Source organism: Syzygium oleosum, unplaced genomic scaffold (genome assembly GCF_021117445.2).
Source record: "Syzygium oleosum isolate NSW1041296 unplaced genomic scaffold, Sole_v2.1 Sole_v2.01, whole genome shotgun sequence".
Lineage (NCBI taxonomy): Eukaryota > Viridiplantae > Streptophyta > Magnoliopsida > Myrtales > Myrtaceae > Syzygium > Syzygium oleosum.
Genome location: NW_026607485.1, coordinates 18,074,975 through 18,096,651, shown reverse-complemented (window position 1 = coordinate 18,096,651; position 21,677 = coordinate 18,074,975). Strand labels below are relative to the sequence as shown.

At 41.0% G+C, this 21,677-nt stretch overlaps 3 protein-coding genes and 1 pseudogene across 3 annotated transcripts in view; all 4 read right to left on the bottom strand.

Moving 5' to 3' along the window:
* Positions 1-21,677, bottom strand: part of LOC130134533 (probable aldo-keto reductase 2) — a 51,531-nt gene that overhangs the window by 25,099 nt on the left and 4,755 nt on the right. The gene's annotated exons all lie outside the window — the stretch shown is intronic.
* On the bottom strand, positions 1,848-5,018 carry LOC130138082 (probable aldo-keto reductase 2). Its single transcript, XM_056311076.1, has 5 exons — positions 4,710-5,018; positions 4,298-4,498; positions 3,548-3,720; positions 3,366-3,468; positions 1,848-2,339 (listed from the first exon to the last, which is right to left on the bottom strand). Exons 1-5 carry the CDS (start codon positions 4,923-4,925, stop codon positions 2,001-2,003), a joined length of 1,032 nt encoding a protein of 343 aa, XP_056167051.1. The 5' UTR covers positions 4,926-5,018; the 3' UTR covers positions 1,848-2,000.
* LOC130138076 (probable aldo-keto reductase 2) lies at positions 8,732-12,057 on the bottom strand. The gene is made up of 5 exons (XM_056311045.1): positions 11,682-12,057; positions 11,204-11,404; positions 10,461-10,633; positions 10,277-10,379; positions 8,732-9,223 (listed from the first exon to the last, which is right to left on the bottom strand). Exons 1-5 carry the CDS (start codon positions 11,901-11,903, stop codon positions 8,885-8,887), a joined length of 1,038 nt encoding a protein of 345 aa, XP_056167020.1. The 5' UTR covers positions 11,904-12,057; the 3' UTR covers positions 8,732-8,884.
* LOC115666640 (probable aldo-keto reductase 2) lies at positions 15,405-18,769 on the bottom strand (annotated as a pseudogene).

The following is a 21,677-nucleotide window of genomic DNA, read 5'->3' as shown; positions in this document are numbered from 1 at the left end:
GTTAAAAATCTATGATGACGACGGAAGGAAAACGGTGTTGATATGGTGCTCACGTCACTTAAGTGAATAAAAACGACGTCATTTTGGCTAAAAAAATCATCCAACGGAATCTTAACGGAGGGTAAATATGTCACATGGGCATAAGTTTGGGGTTTTTGATGTCACAAGAAAAAAATTTGGGGTAAATGTGTCACTGAAAGCATAAAAATTTGGGTAAATGTGTCACAATAAACATAGTTTGAGATTTTTCGTGGCTTTTTTCCTTAATTTTTTTTCTATTATTCACTTATAGGATTTCTTTTAATCTAGTTAGATGTTCTACCTCTGCCATGTGTGTTTTGTACACTCTAAAGGAATAGTCCAATGATGTATGGGTGTACAATGTGAAGATTGGCAAATAATTCCATGATATATTGTCTACAAACACAACATTAGTGGATTAATTTTAAAAAAAGGGTTAATATCACAAAAAATCCTAAACTGGTATACTTGTGACAAATTTATCAAAAACTAATTTTTTGACCACCAAAAACCCCAAACTGGAACACCTGTGATAAATTTACCCTTCGTTAGTTTCCGTTAAATTTTACATCCAAATTGCTAAGTTTGATGACATGTGGAAGTTAACGGGTGTACTAGTTTGGGGTTTTACCCCTCTGTCTGTCACATGTTTATTAATTTGTGATTTTTCGTGGTATTAATCCAATTTAGTGGAAGGTTAATTTGACACAAGTGCATCAATTTGGGGTTTTTGTGGTCAAAAAATTAGTTATTGCTAAATTTGTCACAGGTATATCAATTTTGAATTTTTTGTATTCAAAAAATTAGTTCGGAGTAAATTTGTCACACGTGTGACAATTTGGGATTTTTCATGATATTAAACCTTACTTAAAAAGCTCATGGAATGTCCATGAGGAAGAGAATAAAGTGTTTAGAAACGCATAGTGTGTATATGAACTCGGGATTTTTCAAACTCTGATCTTCTTCAACTTCATTGAGAAGTTACCTTATATAGGCAGAGCCAAGGGTAATACAGTAATGGTACAAGCACACGTTTTTAGGACAATAATACAAACTGTAGGTAGAACCATCGGACACAAAGGACCACACATGCGCATTGCAACATGCTTTCTCAAAAGGAAGGATAAGACTAATTTGACCAAAAGTAATGGCTTTTATTAGACACGGTACAGTATTACAACTTATATGCTTCTTTGGTACTTGTCCAGCGAAATTTGTCCTTAAAAATATAGACAGATAAGAAAAGTTCAAGTTCACACTATCCACACTTTTTTGTGGATAACTCACGATAGCTAATTCATTTTTTTTTTTGTGAAGCTCATAATCTCCTACCGCTCTTCTTTTTCTATTATACAAAAAGAAAAAAGAAAAATTGACAAAAGGAGTCCAAACTCCATGTGTATAGCAACTAGCAAGAAAGTCCACACATGGGCACCTTCTTGATACGTATGATGATCGATCGAGGCTCTCCCAACAGTGCCATGGGAAGCCTCGACGGTCTTTTAAGAGAAGCAATGGTGCTGTTTTAGAAAAAGTTCCTCTTAGCATTGCTTCTTTGTCTAGTATCCAATCCTGAAAGAACATTGTACACGGTCTAAGTATTGAACTCATGATTGAGGTGAACAAAGTGTCAGTCTAGTATGTATGGAGTTGAATTCCTCGAAATCCCAGTTTCGTGATTCTAAAAGTCACCCTGATGAACTGGCATGACGGGCTCAGTTGTTATTCAACTTGCTGTGTGTTTCTTGAGTCATCTTCCCCCGATAAGCTTCCTACACATCTTTAATCTTCTCATAGTGAATGTCATTCTTACAAAATGATAACAGTTACTCTCTGAAGTCCAGATTTTATTACAGGATAATAAGCACTCTCTTCATACACGTACTTATAACAGACACAACACAAGCCTCAAAATACTTTAGCAGCAAATGCTGAAACTCTGTATATAAAAGATGCGGCAACATAAGCAGACATGTTTCCTAAGCAGCTTTCCATGAAGAAAGGGGTGGAGTATCGGAGTTTTCCCACGTAGGCACGCTGCTTGGGTACCTGCCACCCTTGACATTGTCCGCAGAAGCATTCAATTCCAGCTCGGCCATTTCTTCAGGTGTAAGCTTCACGGACAGAGCTCCAATGTTCTGGTCGAAATTCTCAATCTTGGTCGTGCCGGGAATCGGGCAGACGTCATCACCCTGGTGGTGTACCCAGGCGAGGGCTAACTGCGACGGGGTGCATCCCTTTCTTTGCGCAATTTCATTCACTCGGTCGAATAGCTTCGCATTGTGAGCGAAGTTCTCTGGCTGGAACCTTGGTATGGACTGCATAACATAGAGCACTGTCTCAGTGGAGAACATATGAGCAACTATCATTTTCCTTTTAGCACCAAATTCTACAGCAACAAGTGCAACCAATACTAGAAGTGGTTGCATCGCATGCAATCAAATTGTCTTGTTACTTGATACGATAAGCATTTGGAAGTTTGCAATCACTGTTTATCTGGAAAGAATGATTGAAAGAATTAGATTATCTTGTTCAAAATTTTAAGCATTCAAAATGTGGAGAGAAGTGCTTCAGCAACTACCACGCAAGACTGATGGTTTTGATGTAAGATGTGACAACAGAAACAAAAGCGACAATCTACCTACATGTGATGGAATTTATTCATGACACTCAAAAGAAAGAAATCACAAATCTACATGAAGTGTAGAAGAATATTATCGGAAGTGAAGCTCTATTAGCTTAAAAACAGTAGCTACTTCACTTGCCAGGCACAAGTCAAACACTAATCGCGGGAAGTAATCCACAATTGGCTTTATGTCAGATAGGAACTTGATCCCAAAACTTCCAAAGAAGGGTGTTAGGGAGTCCTCAGTCAAGAACTTGTTTTGTCAAGATATAATTTATCCCGTGAAGAAAGATGAGAATAAAAAAGGACAGAAGCTAAGGCTGGATACCGGTGTCGCTTATGCTGAGGAAATATGCCTCATCTTATGAAGAAAGATGAAAGAAAAAAGGATGGGTGGAAACGGAGGAAAGGATAGTGAATAGCAAATGGTGGGAAGGCTGGGAAACAAGAACTTACAAGTAAGTCTATATCTGTATATTCTCAAAAGCATGAGAATCGGGAAACTGCATCTTTCAGGCTCATTAAGCCATTAATTATGATTTTACACTAATTAAGAATCAGAGAGGTGGGTGTAGGGCTAGTGCTGGAGAGGACACATAAGAATATAAAGCATTTGTGTCACCAATTGTTATCCATCCCATCCAGGTACTTTTTCTGAATACCACAAGAACTCGTAGTTCCCTGCACTTCAACAATATGCTGATCAGCAGAAACAAACCCGTCTAAAGTCGTTCTCAGTGAAATTCTCCAATAACTTGGAGCCAACAGAAAAGAATCCACGTCCTAAAGGACTGTATGCAACGATTCCAATGCCAAGCTCCCTAGTAACAATTTAAAGGAAGAGCAGAGTCAGAAGAAAGCTGCTGTTACTGCATCAACAAATTAACAGTGATTATCTACCTGCATGTGGGAACGATCTCTGCTTCCACATCTCTTGTCCACAGCGACCACTCCAATTGCACCGCTGTGACAGGATGAACAGCATGCGCTCTCCTGATTGTTGACGCAGAGACCTCGGATAAGCCGATGTACTTGATTTTACCCTCTTCAACGAGTTTCTTTAGCTCTCCAATCTTTGAATATTCACATGACAACACAACAAAGATCAATCTTTATGCATCTAAAAACAACAAAAAAGTTGCTACGCATTAAGTTAACGGGGATAGATTTCTCTAATTTATCACTGAAGAGGGCAAATAAAAGAAGTATTCCAAGTATTTTTCATATTTCACAATGACATGTCAAGAATCAAATGTCTCCACGGAAAGTCCAGGAACAACTTTCAATGTGATCCTCGTATCTAAATTAGGATGACCTCATAGCACTTTCACCTCAAAGGAACATTTCAAATAATTTTCATGCTCGTTGACCCTTAACTTGCAAGAGATGCCCATAAGACAAACTCAGCCACTAAAATTACTAAATTCCACGACCTCTTTAACAACATCGTGCCGCATCTGGACCTCGACAATCAATTGAACTTAAGTCTTAGTTAACAGTATCTTACAAGTAGTTAATCTCTTCCACAAAATCGAACAAACTTTTAACACCATGAGGATGCATCATCACCACTAATTGAGTTTAGCAACTGATCATACGGCTCGGAGAAAATCTTAAGAGAGGGAACGGTTTCCATGAGAGGATCCATACAGTGACTTCGATGGGGACGCGAGTGTCGATACGGATTTGGTAGTAGAGGTCGATGCAATCGACGTCGAGCCACTTCAAGCTGGCCTCGCAAGCTGCCCTCACATACGCCGGATCGCCCCGGACCTCCGCCTTCCCGTCCACGAAGCTGCCTCCAAACTTGGTCGCCAATTCCACCTTCTGTCTCACCCCTCCCTTCAGTGCCTGCTCAAGATCCACACCAAATCACCATCAAGAAAACCCAAAATCGCCCACAAAATTAGAAAACCAAGATGCAGGATATCTTAGAAAATGGATCAGATTAGGGAGGCTAACAAAGACTGATTAACGTACGCATACATGCGCGAGGACTGCCAGCTAGTTCATCTAAAAAGCCGCCAAATTTTAAAATGGAATGTCCAAAAAGCAGACCGACCTTCCCGAGGAGGATTTCGTTGGTGTGAGGGCCGTAGTTGTCGGAGGTGTCGAGCAAGGTGACACCGGAGCCGACGGCGTGGTGGAGGAGTGCGATCATGTCTGGGTCGGACTTGGGAGGGCCGTAGTAGGCGGACATGCCCATGCAGCCCAGCCCCTGCGCCGAGACCTCGAGACCCTGCGACCCCAGCTTGATCCTCCTCACCGTCGACGCCATCGCCGCCGTCGTCTCGCTCGAGGTCGATGCAAGAACAGTATGGAGAAGACACAATTCGAGAGCTCGCTCGCTCGATCACTCCCTGCACCGAGACGACGAGCTTTATAGGAGAGTCAAAAGATTCAAACAGGCTACAAAAGACGCACGCGCTGACGTTACTCTCTCGTCAGTCGTCACGTACTTCTTCAACGGCCAACGGCCCACCTTAAAATGCTGACCTCCCTCATATATGATAGAGAAAAATGATTGACAAGAATAAAGGTTTACTACATCATATTGCTTTTTAAGGTCCAAAATTTCAAACTTTCGAGAATTGATGGCTTTATATTAAAAATTGAAAAAAGCCACCAAAAGTCCCAAATTATATCATTGTGACACATTTATTATAAATTTTTTTATGATAATAGAAATCTCAAACTTTTACATGTGTGACACATTCACCCTCCATTTAGGTTCCGTCAACAAGCACCGTTAAAAATCTACGATGATGACGGAAAAAAAACGGTGATAACATGGCGCTCAACCACTTTAGTGAAATGAAAACGACGTCATTTCGGCTAAAAAAATATCAAACGGAACCTTAACGGATGATGAATGTGTCACACAAGCATAAATTTGAGGTTTTTGATATCACAAGAAAAAGGTTTAGAGTAAATTTGTCACTATGGATATAGTTTGGGGTTTTAGATGTCGCAAAAAAAAAATATTCAAGATAAATGTATCACAGTGAATATAATTTGAGATTTTTTTATGACTTTTTTCCTTAAATTCTTTTTCAGTTATCCACTTAAAGGATTTCTTTTAATTTTGATAGATGTTCTACCTCTGCCGTGTGTGTTTTGTACTTTCTAGAGGAATAGTCCATTGATGTGTGGGTGTACAGTGTGAAGGCTGGCAAATAATTCCATGCCGTCTTGTCTATAAACACAACGTTAGTGGATTATTTAAAAACACACACACACACATGATCAGTGGAGCAGCCGATTCCTTAATTTAGAGGTCAAGAACATAGCATGACACAACTTTTGGCAAAAAGACCTCTAACAATATGGCACAGCTTAAAGGGGTGACAAAAAGATGAACAGAACAGCATTGCACAACTCTAACCTCCAAATTAAACTGAAAAAGGGGTCATTTCACAATCTTAACCCTAACTATTTTATTATAATCTAAAGGCATGGCCGTAAAAGTAAATTACTTAGAAGGTTAATATCACAAAAAACGTCAAACTGCTACACCATTAGTAAATTTACCCAATAACATCAAACTGATATATTTATGACAAATTTACCTTCCGTTAATTTTACCATTAAATTGCTTAGTCAGATGACACTTGGTAATTGACAAGTATATCAATTTTGGATTTTATCCCTCCGTTATTCACAGATTTATCAATTTGTGATTTTTCGTAGTATTAATACAATTTAACGCTGAGTAAATTTGTCACAGGTGTATTAATTTGGGGTTTTTTGTGGTCAAAAAATTAGTTCGGACTAAATTTGTCACAAGTGTATCAGTTTGGATGTTTTGTGATCAAAAAATTAATTCGGGGTAAATCTATCACAGATATAATAATTTGGAGTTTTTCGTGATATTAACCCTTACTTGAAAAGCTCATGAAACGTCCATGAGAAAGAAAATAAAGTGTTTAGAAATCCAGTGTGTATATGAACACGCGATTTTTTCGAACTCTAATCTTCTTCAAGCTCGTCAAGAAGTTACCTTTCATAGGCAGAGCCAAGGTAATACAGTAATAGTATAAGCACACATTTTTAGGACAATACTACAAACAGTAGGTAGAACCATCATACACAAAGGACCACACATGCGCACTGCAACATGCTTTCTCAAAAGGAAGGATAACAGTGCGCATAGTAACGATTCTATACCCGAGAACCGATTCTGTTCAGAAATGATTCTTTTTTATTCCGTACCAGGGAACAATTTATAAGCATTTGAATGCATTTGGTAACTACCCAAAATTTCTATTCTTAAAATAAAAAAAGAACAAAAATGTGTTTGGTAACTACACAAAATTTCATTTTATTTATAATTTTTTAATAATATTTTGAATTTTTTAATATTTATTTCTTCTTCTTTTTTTCTTTCTTTTCGTTCCTTTCCTTGGCCGTGGCCGGTCACCGGCGCCGGCAACCGGCCACAAGCCAAGGCCAGCGAGGGCGTAGCAGCCCTTGCCACTGCCCTCGCCGATCGCGATGGGGAGGTCGGCTTCGCCTTGGCTGGGTGAGGCTTGACCTCACCCAGATCTAGCGAGGCTGACCTCATCGTCGCTGGGGGTGGCGACGACGAGGTCGGCCTCGCCAGATGATGGCAAGGTCGAGTCTCGCCCGGCCAAGGCGAGGCCGACCTCGTCGTCGCCTGGGGCGGCGAGGGCCGACCTCGCCGTCGCCTGGGGCGGCGAGGGCCGTCCTCGCCAGCGCTAGCCCACGACAGGCCGGTGGCAGACCGGGAAGAAGATGAAGAACAAATAAAAAAGAAAGAAGAAAACCAAAAAGAATTAGAAATAGAATAATTGTTCCAGAATCAAGAAGTTACTTTTTTGTGCTTATTGATTCTGTTCCAAAACTGATTCTGGGAATAATTTTTTGCAAATTTGTGCCCCGACACAAAAATTTTAACAAACGGATTTCTATTCCCAAACTAATTTTGGGAACAAAAAAACAGAAATTATCATTATTTGGCAAGTTGTCAAACGCCCCCAAAGACTAATTTGACCAAAAGTAATGGCTTTTATTAGACACGGTACAGTATTACAACTTATAGGCTCCTTTGGTACTTGTCCAGCGAAATTTGTCCTTTAGATATTGACAGATAAGAAAAGTTCAAGTTCACAATATCCACACTTTTTGTGGAGAACTCACGATAGCTAATTCATTTTTATTTTTTTTGTGAAGCTCATAATCTCCTACCGCTCTTCTTTTCCTATAATACAAAAGGCCAAAAGAAAAATTGACAAAAGGAGTTGAAACTCCATATGTATAGCAAGTAGCAAGAAAGTCCACACATGGGCACCTTCTTGATCATACACTAATAGATAGACACTAGATACAAAGAAACACACATGCATCTTGTAATATGCTTTTTCAGACGGAAGGACAATACTAAAAAGATTTTGGCCAAAAGTAAGATTCTTATTATAAAACATAGTACAATAATATGACCGACAAGGTTTTTTGATACTTGTTCAACGGAATTTTGTCCATTTACTATTGACAGGTAAAAAAAGTCCCAAGTTCACAATATCCACACGTTCTGCGAGAGAATGCCCTTTTTTCAAGTGTGAAGCTCGAAATCTCCTATTGCTCTTTTTTTTTCTGAAAGAAAAATTGACAAAAAGGAGTCGAAACTCCACATGTATAGCAACTAGCAAGAAAGTCCACACATGGGTACCTTCTTGATAAGTATGATGATCGATCGAGCCTCTCCCAACAGTCCCATGGGAAACCTCGACGGTCTTTTAAGAGAAGCAATGGTGCTGTTTTAGAAAAAGTTCCTCTTAGCAATTGCTTCTTTGTCTAGCATCCAATCCCGAAAGAACATTGCACACTGTCTGAGTATTGAACTCATGATTGAGGTGAACAAAGTGTCGGTCTAGTATGTATGGAGGAGTTGAATTCCTCGAAATCCCGGTTTCGTGATTCTAAAAGTCACCCTGATGAACTGGCATTGCGGGCTCGGTTGGTATTCAACTTGCTCTGTGTTTCTTGAGTCATCTTCCCCCGATAAGCTTCCTACACATCTTTAATCTTCTCATAGTGAACGTCATTTTAACAAAATGATAACAGTTATTCTCTGAAGTCCAGATTTTATTACAGGATAATAAGCACTCTCTTCATACACGTACTTATAACAGACACAACACAAGCCTCAAAATACTTTAGCAGCAAATGCTCAAACTCTGTATATAAAAGATGCGGCAACACAAGCAGACATGTTTCCTAAGCAGCTTTCCATGAAGAAAGGGGTGGAGTATCAGAGTTTTCCCATGTAGGCACGCTGCTTGGGTACCTGCCACCCTTGACATTGTCCGCAGAAGCAATCAATTCCAGCTCGGCCATTTCTTCAGGTGTAAGCTTCACGGACAGAGCTCCAATGTTCTGGTTGAAATTCTCAATCTTGGTCGTGCCAGGAATCGGGCAGACGTCGTCACCCTGTTGGTGTACCCAGGCGAGGGCTAACTGCGACGGGGTGCATCTCTTTCTTTGCGCAATTTCATTCACTTGGTCGAATAGCTTCGCATTGTGAGCGAAGTTCTCTGGCTGGAACCTTGGTATGGACTGCATAACATAGAGCACTGTCTCAATGGAGAACATATGAGCAACTATCATTTTCCTTTTAGCACCAAATTCTACAGCAACAAGTGCAACCAATACTAGAAGTGGTTGCATCGCATGCAATCAAATTGTCTTGTTAGTTGATACGATAAGCATTTTGGAAGTTTGCAAACACTGTGTATCTGGAAAGAATGATTGAAAAAATTAGATTATCTTGTTCAAAATTTTAAGCATTCAAAATGTGGAGAGAAGTGCTTCAGCAACTACCACGCAAGGCTGATGGTTTTGATGTAAGATGTGACATCAGAAACAAAAGCGACAATCTACCTACATGTGATGGAATTTATTCATAACACTCAAAAGAAAGAAATCACAAATCTACATGAAGTGTAGAAGAATATTATTGGAAGTAAAGCTCTATTAGCTTAAAAACAGTAGCTACTTCACTTGCCAGGCACAAGTCAAACACTAATCGCGGGAAGTAATCCACAATTGGCTTTATGTCAGATAGGAACTTGATCCCAAAACTTCCAAAAAAGGGTGTTAGGGAGTCCTCAGTCAAGAACTGGTTTTGTCAAGATATAATTTATCCCGTGAAGAAAGATGAGAATAAAAAAGGACAGAAGCTAAGGCTGGATACCGGTGTCGCTTATACTGAGGAAATATGCCTCATCTTATGAAGAAACATGAAAGGAAAAGGATGGGTGGAAACGGAGGAAAGGATAGTAAATAGCAAATGGTGGGAAGGCTGGGAAACAAGATCTTACAAGTAAGTCTATATCTGTATATTCCCAAAAGCATGAGAATCGGGAAACTACATCTGTCAGGCTCATTAAGCCATTAATTATGATTTTACGCTAATTAAGAATCAGAGAGGTGGGTGTAGGGCTAGTGCTGGAGAGGACACATAAGAATATAAAGCATTTGTGTCACCAATTTTCATCCATCCCATCCAGGTACTTTTTCAGAATACCACAAGAACTTGTAGTTCCCTGCACTTCAACAAGAATGACAGTTACTGTGAGCATCTAGTTATGCTGATCAGCAGAAACAAACCCGTCTAAAGTCGTTCTCAGTGAAATTCTCCAATAACTTGGAGCCAACAGAAAAGAAGCCACGTCCTAAAGGACTGTATGCAACGATTCCAATGCCAAGCTCCCTAGTAACAATTTAAAGGAAGAGCAGAGTCAGAAGAAAGCTGCTGTTACTGCATCAACAAACTAACAGAGTGATTATCTACCTGCATGTGGGAACGATCTCTGCTTCCACATCTCTTGTCCACAGCGACCACTCCAATTGCACAGCTGTGATGGGATGAACAGCATGTGCTCTCCTGATTGTTGACGCAGAGGCCTCAGATAAACCAATGTACTTGATTTTACCCTCTTCAACGAGTTTCTTTAGCTCTCCAATCTTTGAATATTCACATGACAACACAACAAAGATTAGCCAATCTTTATGCATCTAAAAACAACAAAAAAGTTGCTAGGCATTAAGTTAACGGGGATAGATTTCTCTAATTTATCACTGAAGAGGGCAAATAAAAGAAGTATTCCCAGTATTTTTCATATTTCACAATGACATGTCAAGAATCAAATGTCTCCACGGAAAGTCCAGGAACAACTTTCAATGTGATCCTCGTATCTAAATTAGGATGACCTCATAGCACTTTCATCTCAAAGGAACATTTCAAATAATTTTCATGCTCGTTGACCCTTAACTTGCAAGAGATGCCCATAAGACAAACTCAGCCACTAACATTACTAAATTCCACGACCTCTTTAACAACATCGTGCCGCATCTGGACCTCGACAATCGATTGAACTTAACAGTATCTTACAAGTAGTTAATCTCTTCCACAAAATCGAACAAACTTTGAACACCATGAGGATGCTTCATCACCACTAATCTAGTTTAGCAACTGATCATACGGCTCGGAGAAAGTCTTAAGAGAGGGAACGGTTTCCATGAGAGGATCCATACAGAGACTTCGATGGGGACACGAGTGTCGATACGGTGTTGGTAGTAGAGGTCGATGCAATCGGCGTCGAGCCGCTTCAAGCTGGCCTCGCAAGCTTCCCTCACATACGCCGGATCGCCCCGGATCTCCGCCTTCCCGTCTGCGAAGCTGACTCCAAACTTGGTCGCCAATTCCACCGTCTGTCTCACCCCTCCCTTCAGCGCCTGCTCAAAATCCACACCAAATCAACACAAGAAAAACCCAAAATTTTCCCGAAAAAAAGACAGCCAAGACGCGGGATCGTAGAATTCCGCACGACCAAGCTAATATTACAACACCATAAGCATACCCACTTCAAGCGGAAGCTGAGGCTAAGCTTAACGCACCCAAGCGTGAAAACAGATCAGATTAGGAAGGCAAACAAAGACGGCCCGACTAACATATCAGCTAGTTGATCCAAAAAGCCGCGAACTTTCGAAATGGGTTATCTAAAAAGCAGACCTTTCCGAGGAGGATCTCGTTGGTGTGGGGGCCGTAGATGTCGGAAGTGTCGAGGAAGGTGACGCCGGAGCCGACGGCGTGGTGGATGAGGGCGATCATGTCGGGGTCGGACTTGGGAGGGCCGAAGTGGGCGGACATGCCCATGCAGCCCAGCCCCTGCGCGGAGACCTCGAGGCCCTGCGACCCCAGCTTGATCCTCCTCACCGTCGTCGACGCAGCCATCGCCGCCGCCGCTGCCGTCGTCTACCTCGAGGTGGATGCAAAGAAGAGAACGGAGAAGGAAGCTCTGATGGCTTCCTGCAGCACTGAGACGATGACGGAGATGATGGGTGGAGCCGAGCTTAGCTTACTATAGGAGAGTTGATTCCACGCCGTCTTGTCCGCAAACACCGTGGATAAGACACCAACCTTGGTGGAGATGCTGCCGATTCCTCAAAATCATTTTGGTCCGGAATACGGCTTAGAAAGTGACAAAGACAAAAGAAACAAAACAAACGGGACAACATTGCACCAACTCTAACCCCAATTATAAACATGAACAGGTTATGTCCCTATTTTTCTAAACTAAATTAAAGTTTCAACCAAGCATTTATGCGTGGGACACCCCCTCAGATAATGTGCTGCATAATTTGAATGCCGATTTTTATCTTGATTCAAGTCATTGTGAAACTTGTCATTATTCGAAGAAGTATAAACTGCTTTTTACCTCTAGCACACATGTTTCACAAGAACTCTTTGAATTAATACACTTTGATGTTTGGGGTAATGTTCCTGTGATCTCTCGTAATGATTTTAAATATTATGTTACTTTTATTGATGATAAGTCCCGCATCACTTGGATTTATTTATTGACCTCTAAGAGTGAAGTGTTAAAAGTGTTTCAAGAATTTTGTAATATGGTTCACATTCAATATGATCAGCATATCAAGATTCTCCAAACTGGTAATGGGACTAAATATACAAACCATCATTTTGAGTCGTTTCTTAAGTCTTTGGGAATTGTTCATCAAACCTCCCGTGTTGGCACCCCTCACCAAAATGGAGTAGCCAAACGGAAAAATAGTCACCTACTTGAAGTGACAAGAGCTCTGTTATTTCATGATAACTTTTCTGAGACATGTTGGTCAGATGCGATGCTCACTAGTTGTTATTTGATTAATTGTCTCCCCGGTAAGATCTTACACTACAAGTCTCCAATGGAGGTGCTTATTGGGCGACCTGTGAATATTTCACATCTTCGAATATTTGGAAGTGTTTGTTTTGTTCACTCTCCCGGGGGATAACTTGATCCTCGTGCTCGCAAGTGTGTTTTTATTGGTTACTCTTCTGTCAAGAAGGGGTATAAATGTTTCAATCCATGTACTAAGAAGGTATTTATCTCTCGTGATGTTGTCTTCGATGAGAATCATTTGTTTTTTTCTAATAGGGATCACCTTCAGGGAGAGAATAGTGACACTGACTTAGACTATAGTGGGTTCGATGTTGAAGTTGCTCCCTTGTCGATTGTAACTGATCGCATCAGTGCTAACAGTGATCTTGCTATTGCTCCAGAGCAAGTGGATGAAATTGTTGATATAGAAGAGCCTACACTTGCTTCTGCCACTCCTGCTCCTATTCAGAGGACCACTTGGATTTCACAGCCATATACCAAACTTCGTGACTTCACCACTTATCATTATGCTCGATTTCCTGTATATGATTATATTTGCTATGATAAAGTTTCGCCTGCCTTCCATGTTTTTTATCAGCTGTTGATGCTTAGAAAGAACTTGCTACTTTTCTTGAACCTAGAAGTTCTCAAGTGTGGCGAGATACTATGAAAGAAGAGCTGAAAGCACTCGATAAAAATTGCAGTTGGGATATCGTTACCTTACCTGAAGGAAAGAGTTCCGTTATGGGTGTATAAAATTAAATACGAGAGTGATGGTTCCATTGAGCGTCGCAAGGCAAGACCTGTTGGTAACGGCTACACTCAAACATATGGTGAAGACTATAAAGAAACATTTGTTCTCATATCAAAATTGAACACAATGAGAGTATTGATGTCTATAGCAGTAACCACTCTTTAAAATTGACATTAAAAATGTGTTTTTACAAGGTGAACTGGAAGAAGAAGTTTATATGAACATTCCTCCTGGACATCCTTTAGAAAATCAACCAAATGCAGTTTGCAAGCTTAATAAAGCCCTGTACGGCTTCAAATAGTTGCCATGTGCTTGGTATAAAAATTAAGTTCCGCTCTTGAAAGTGTGGGTTTCAAAAAGTGTGATTCGGATTCCTCCTTGTTTGTGAAGCGAAGTGCCAAAGGAACGGTGGCTATCCTTGTCTACGTGGATGATATAGTTATTACCAGTGATAATCTTCATGAAATCGAGGCTCTCAAGCGGCACTTGAAGTTGAAGCTTGACATCAAGGATTTGGGACGCCTGCACTATTTTCTTGGTATAGAGGTGGCTTATTCTAGTAAATGATTATTCATCTCTCAAAGGAAATATACTCTTTACTTGTTAAAAGAGATTGGGAAAATTAGACCTGCTCCTGTAGCGTCTCCCATGGAGTATAACACTAAGTTTGTGGACAACGTCACCCCCTTACCCAATAGTAGTCAGTTTCAAAGTTTGGTTGGACGGCTAATTTACTTAACCATTACTCATCCAGATATTGCTTCTACTATCAGCTATGTAAGCCAAGTCATGCATGCTCCTACTGAAGAACATATGGTGCTTGTGGATCGCATACTTCGGCACCTAAAGTCCAGTCCAGGTCAAGGTATTTTGATGAAGAAACATGGTCATACTGGTATTGTAAGGTACACTGATGCAGATTGGGCTGGGAGTCCTACGGACAGAAAATCAACTACATGTTTTTGCACCTTTGTAGGCAGCAACTTAGTAACTTGGAAAAGTAAAAAACAGACTATTGTGGCAAGATCCAGTACAGAGGCCGAATATAGAGCCATGGCGTCAACTACAAGTGAAATGGTTTGGTTTCGATTGCTTGCGCAAGAATTGGGGTTTGGAACCCCTATGTCTCTTATTAAGTTATTTTGTGATGATCAAGCCGCAATCCATATTGCTTCAAATCCAGTTTTCCGTAAACGGACAAAACATATAGAAGTCCATTGTTACTTTGTTCGTGAAAAGGTTCAAGACTAGACAATTGAAACTCCCTATGTCCGTAGTGATGAATAACTTGAAGATGTATTCACCAAGGCTCTCTCTAAAAGTGTTTTCCAGAATATGATATCCAAGCTGAACTCTGAGGATGTCTTCGCTCCAGCTTGGCGGGGAAGTGTTGGAACAATAAGGATGCCAAATCATCATAATCCCAATATAGTAGGAGATCATACTGGTTATGCGATAGATGTAGTTACCAAATTATGATTGAAACCCATTGTATTGCTTTCTATTAAAGGATAATGAATCATCCTAAAGAAAATAAGATGAATTGGGGATTTACCACCGTGGATGTAAGCTTCCAAGGGATTATACTCTTGGTCGTCTAAACCAAGTTAACGATTGAGTGTCCCTTTTCTCTTCTTTTATCTCTCTTCTATACGTAATTATCATTAAAACAATATTCAACTCGCTCTGCATTTTTTTGAGTGATCTTTCCCTGATAAGCTCTCTACACATTTATAATTTGAGTCATCTTCCCCCGATAAGCTTCCTACACATCTTTAATCTTCTCATAGTGAATGTCATTTTTACAAAATGATAACAGTTACTCTCTCAAGTCCAGATTTTATTACAGGATAATAAGCACTCTCTTCATACACGTACTTATAACAGACACAACACAAGCCTCAAAATACTTTAGCAGCAAATGCTCAAACTCTGTATATAAAAGATGCGGCAACATAAGCAGACATGTTTCCTAAGCAGCTTTCCATGAAGACAGGGGTGGAGTATCAGATTTTTCCCACGTAGGCACGCTGCTTGGGTACCTGCCACCCTTGACATTGTCCGCAGAAGCAATCAATTCCAGCTCAGCCATTTCTTCAGGTGTAAGCTTCACGGACAGAGCTCCAATGTTCTGGTTGAAATTCTCAATCTTGGTCGTGCCGGGAATCGGGCAGACGTCGTCACCCTGGTGGTGTACCCAGGCGAGGGCTAACTGCGACGGGGTGCATCCCTTTCTTTGCGCAATTTCATTCACTTGGTCGAATAGCTTCGCATTGTGAGCGAAGTTCTCTGGCTGGAACCTTGGTATGGACTGCATAACATAGAGCACTGTCTCAGTGGAGAACATATGAGCAACTGTCATTTTCCTTTTAGCACCAAATTCTACAGCAACAAGTGCAACCAATACTAGAAGTGGTTGCATCGCATGCAATCAAATTGTCTTGTTACTTGATACGATAAGCATTTGGAAGTTTGCAATCACTGTGTATCTGGAAAGAATGATTGAAAGAATTAGATTATCTTGTTCAAAATTTTAAGCATTCAAAATGTGGAGAGAAGTGCTTCAGCAACTACCACGCAAGGCTGATGGTTTTGATGTAAGATGTGACAACAGAAACAAAAGCGACAATCTACCTACATGTGATGGAATTTATTCATAACACTCAAAAGAAAGAAATCACAAATCTACATGAATTGTAGAAGAATATTATCGGAAGTAAAGCTCGATTAGCTTAAAAACAGTAGCTACTTCACTTGCCGGGCACAAGTCAAACACTAATCGCGGGAAGTAATCCACAATTGGCTTTATGTCAGATAGGAACTTGATCCCAAAACTTCCAAAAAAGGGTGTTAGGGAGTCCTCAGTCAAGAACTGGTTTTGTCAAGATATAATTTATCCTGTGAAGAAAGATGAGAATAAAAAAGGACAGAAGCTAAGGCTGGATACCGGTGTCGCTTATGCTGAGGAAATATGCCTCATCTTATGAAGAAAGATGAAAGAAAAAAGGATGGGCGGAAACGGAGGAAAGGATAGTGAATAGCAAATGGTGGGAAGGCTGGGAAACAAGAACTTACAAGTAAGTCTATATCTGTATATTCCCAAAAGCATGAGAATCGGGAAACTGCATCTTTCAGGCTCATTAAGCCATTAATTATGATTTTACACTAATTAAGAATCAGAGATGTGGGTGTAGGGCTAGTGCTGGAGAGGACACATAAGAATATAAAGCATTTGTGTCACCAATTGTTATCCATCCCCTCCAGGTACTTTTTTTGAATACCACAAGAACTCGTAGTTCCCTGCACACTTCAACAAGAATGACAGTTACTGTGAGCATCTAGTTATGCTGATCAGCAGAAACAAACCCGTCTATAGTCATTCTCAGTGAAATTCTACAATAACTTAGAGCCAACAGAAAAGAATCCACGTCCTAAAGGACTGTATGCAACGATTCCAATGCCAAGCTCCCTAGTAACAATTTAAAGGAAGAGCAGAGTCAGAAGAAAGCTGCTGTTACTGCATCAACAAATTAACAGAGTGATTATCTACCTGCATGTGGGAACGATCTCTGCTTCCACATCTCTTGTCCACAGCGACCACTCCAATTGCACAGCTGTGATGGGATGAACAGCATGCGCTCTCCTGATTGTTGACGCAGAGGCCTCGGATAAACCGATGTACTTGATTTTACCCTCTTCAACGAGTTTCTTTAGCTCTCCAATCTTTGAATATTCACCTGACAACACAACAAAGATTAGTCAATCTTTATGCATCTAAAAACAACAAAAAAGTTGCTAGGCATTAAGTTAACGGGGATAGATTTCTCTAATTTATCACTGAAGAGGGCAAATAAAAGAAGTATTCCAAGTATTTTTCATATTTCACAATGACATGTCAAGAATCAAATGTCTCCACGGAAAGTCCAGGAACAACTTTCAATGTGATCCTCGTATCTAAATTAGGATGACCTCATAGCACTTTCATCTCAAAGGAACATTTCAAATAATTTTCATGCTCGTTGACTCTTAACTTGCAAGAGATGCCCAAAAGACAAACTCAGCCACTAAAATTACTAAATTCCACGACCTCTTTAACAACATTGTGCCGCATCTGGACCTCGACAATCAACTGAACTTAAGTCTCAGTTAACACTATCTTACAAGTAGTTAATCTCTTCCACAAAATCGAACAAACTTCTAACACCATGAGGATGCATCATCACCGCTAATCTAGTTTAGCAACTGATCATACGGCTCGGAGAAAGTCTTAAGAGAGGGAACGGTTTCCATGAGAGGATCCATAGACTTCGATGGGGACACGAGTATCGATACGGTGTTGGTAGTAGACGTCGATGCAATCGACATCAAGCCGCCCTCACAAGCCGCCCTCACGTACGCCGGATCGCCCTGGACCTCCGACTTCCCATCCGCGAAGCTGATTCCAAACTTGGTCGCCAATTCCACCTTCTGTCTCACCCCTCCCTTCAGCGCCTGCTCAAAATCCACACCAAATCAACACAAGAAAAACCAAAAATTTCCCCGAAACAAAGACAGCCAAGACGCGGGATCGTAGAATTCCGCACGACCAAGCTAATATTACAACACCATAAGCATACCCACTTCAAGCGGAAGCTGAGGCTAAGCTTAACGCACCCAAGCGTGAAAACAGATCAGATTAGGAAGGCAAACAAAGACGGCCCGACTAACATATCAGCTAGTTGATCCAAAAAGCCGCGAACTTTCGAAATGGGTTATCTAAAAAGCAGACCTTTCCGAGGAGGATCTCGTTGGTGTGGGGTCCGTAGATGTCGGAAGTGTCGAGGAAGGTAGACGCCGGAGCCGACGGCGTGGTGGATGAGGGCGATCATGTCGGGGTCGGACTTGGGAGGGCCGAAGTGGGCGGACATGCCCATGCAGCCCAGCCCCTGCGCGGAGACCTCGAGGCCCTGCGACCCCAGCTTGATCCTCCTCACCGTCGTCGACGCAGCCATCGCCGCCGCCGCTGCCGTCGTCTACCTCGAGGTGGATGCAAAGAAGAGAACGGAGAAGGAAGCTCTGATGGCTTCCTGCAGCACTGAGACGATGACGAAGATGATGGGTGGAGCCGAGCTTAGCTTACTATAGGAGAGTTGATTCCACGCCGTCTTGTCCGCAAACACCGTGGATAAGACACCAACCTTGGTGGAGATGCTGCCGATTCCTCAAAATCATTTTGGTCCGGAATACGCCACGACTTAGAAAGTGACAAAAACAAAAGAAACAAAACAAACAGGACAACATTGCACCAACTCTAACCCCAATTATAAACATGAACAGGTTATGTCCGTATTTTTCTAAACTAAATTAACGTTTGGATTAATACCACAATAAACCACAAATTAATACATTTATGATAATTTTACCCCGAACTATTTTTTTTATCACAAAAAATCTCAAACTGGTACATCTATAACAAATTTACCCCGAATTATTTTTTTAACCATAAAAAACCCTAAACTTATACACTTGTGACAATTTTACCCCGAACTATTTTTTTTACTACCAAAAACCTAACACCGGTACACATGTGACAATTTTACCCCCGAACTAATTTTTTGACCACTAAAAACCCCAAACTAATACATTTGTGACAAATTTACCCTCCGTTAGTGTCCGTTAAATTGGATTAATATTACGAAAAATCACAAATTGGTAAACTTGTGACAAACAGAGAAGTAAAACCCAAAACCGGTATACTTTTCAACTACCACGTGTCGTTAAAATTAGCAATTTGACATAATTTTTAACAGAAACTAACGGAGGGTAAATTTATTACAAGTGTACCAGTTTGGGATTTTTTGTTGTCAAAAATTAGTTCGGTAGTAAAATTGTCACAGGTGTACCAATATGAGATTTTTAGTGATCAAAAAAATAGTTCGAAATAAAATTATCACATGTGTACCAGTTTGGAGTTTTTTGTGGTCAAAAAAATAGTTTGGGATAAATTTATCATAAGTGTACCAGTTTGGAGTTTTTCGTGGTATTAACCCTTAACGTTTCAACCAAGCATTTATGCATGGGATACCCCCTCAGATAATGTGTTGCATAATTTGAATGCCAATTTTTATCTTAATTCGAGTCATTATGAAACTTGTCATTATTCGAAATAGCATAAATTGCCGTGGGATATGTTCACTAGAAATCCTAAAACTTGCAAAAAGTGCAATCAAGTTTTAAAACTTGTCAAATTGATTCAAATGAGTCCTAAATTTAACACCGTCAAGCTTACTAATGAAAAATGCTGACGTGGCTTATTTTAATATTTTCTCTCTCCCACGTAGCGGTAACGTGGTTAAAACGACGTCATTTTGGCAAAAATTTGATTTTAAATACTATTTTTATTTAAATTAAATTTTTAAAAAAGACTAAAAAAAACAAAGGAAGGGGACAAGCGGGGAGGGAGGGCTTGCCCTCCCGCCATCACCGCCGCCCCACCATCGCCGGGAGGGGCCGGCGAGGATGGGGGAGATGGCAAGCGGGGGTCGCCAAGCCCCGGCCAGCGACCCTCGCCAACTGCAGGCGAGGGCCTGCGGGCCCTCGCCCAGATCTGGGCAAGGGGTCACGGCCCTCCCCCAGATCGGGCGAGGGTCGCCGACCCTCCCCCAGATTCGGCGAGGGTCGCCAGTGGCGGCCGACCCCCGCCAGTGGTGGCCCTCCCCCAGATCTGGCGGGGGTCGGCCGCCACTGGCGACCCTCGTCCAGGTATGGGCGAGGGCCGGCGACCCATGCCTGATCTGGGGGAGGCCCGTAGGCCCTCACCCACCGTCGACAAGGGTCGCCGGCCCTTGGCCGGGGCCTGGCGACCCCCGCCTGTCGTCCCCCCACCCTCGCCGGCCCCTCCCGGTGATGGTGGGATGGCAGGGGCGAGGAGGGCAAGCCCTCCCTCCCCGACTGTCGTCCTTCACCCTTTTTTATTTTTATTTTTTTTAATTTTAGCTTATTTTTAAATTTATTTTAAATAAAATTAATATTAAAATAATGAAAAAAGGCACGTCATTGCTACGTAGGATATAAAAAATAATAATAAAAGCCATGTCAGCATTTTCCGTTAGTTAAATTGGACGGTGTTAACTTTAGGACTCGATTGAACCAATTTAACAAGTTTTAGGATTCAATTGCACTTTGGTGACAAGTTTTAGGACTTCTAGTAAATATAGCACAACTGCCTTTTATCTCTAGCACACATGTTTCACAAGAACTCTTTGAATTAATACACTCTGATGTTTGAGGTAATGCTTATGTGGTCTCTCGTGATGGTTTTAAATATTATGTTACTTTTAGTGATGATAAGTCCCACACCACTTGGATTTATTTATTGACCTCTAAGAGTGAAGTGTTGAAAGTGTTTCAAGAATTTTGTAATATGGTTTACACTCAATATGGTCGGCATATCAAAATTCTCCAAACCGGTAATGTGATGGAATATATAAATCATCATTTTAAGTCGTTTCTTAAGTCTTTGGGAAATGTTTATCAAACCTATTGTGTTGGCACCCCCCAACAAAATGGGGTAGCCAAACGGAAAAATCATCACTTACTTGAAGTGACAAGAGCTTTGTCATTTCATGGTAACTCACATATTGGTTAAATGCGGTGCTCACTAGTTGTTACTTGATTAATCGTCTCCCCAGTAAGATCTTTCACTACAAGTCTCCACTGGAGGTCCTTATTGGGTGACTTGTGAATATTACACATCTTCGAATAATTGGAAGTGTTTGTTTTGTTCTTCTCCCGAGGGAAAACTTGATCCTTGTGCTCGCAAGTGTGTTTTTATTGGTTACTCCTCTATCAAGAAGGGGTATAAATGTTTCGATCCATCCACTAAGAAGGTATTTATCTCTTGTGATGTTGTCTTCGATGAGACTCATATGTTTTTTTTTCTAATAGGGTTCATCTTCAGGGGGAGAATAGTGATACTGACTTAGACTATAGTGGGTTTGATGTTGAAGTTGCTCCCTTGCTGATTGTAACTGATCGTATCAGTGATAACAATGATCCTGCTCTTGCTCCAGAGTAAGTGGATGAAATTGTTGATATGGAAGAGCATACACCT

What these genes read in the sequence shown, in the direction of transcription:
- LOC130138076 (XM_056311045.1), bottom strand. Translation starts at nt 11,903, where the DNA reads ATGGCTGCGTCGACGACGGTGAGGAGGATCAAGCTGGGGTCGCAGGGC. An exon ending in ACGAGATCCTCCTCGGAAAG is followed by an intron (nt 11,405 to 11,681) that starts GTCTGCTTTTTA and finishes GATTTTGAGCAG; the next exon opens with GCGCTGAAGGGAGGGGTGAG. An exon ending in CTGAGAACGACTTTAGACGG is followed by an intron (nt 9,224 to 10,276) that starts GTTTGTTTCTGC and finishes TATGTTATGCAG; the next exon opens with TCCATACCAAGGTTCCAGCC.
- LOC130138082 (XM_056311076.1), bottom strand. Translation starts at nt 4,925, where the DNA reads ATGGCGTCGACGGTGAGGAGGATCAAGCTGGGGTCGCAGGGTCTCGAG. An exon ending in ACGAAATCCTCCTCGGGAAG is followed by an intron (nt 4,499 to 4,709) that starts GTCGGTCTGCTT and finishes GATCTTGAGCAG; the next exon opens with GCACTGAAGGGAGGGGTGAG. An exon ending in GAGATCGTTCCCACATGCAG is followed by an intron (nt 3,469 to 3,547) that starts GTAGATAATCAC and finishes AATTGTTACTAG; the next exon opens with GGAGCTTGGCATTGGAATCG.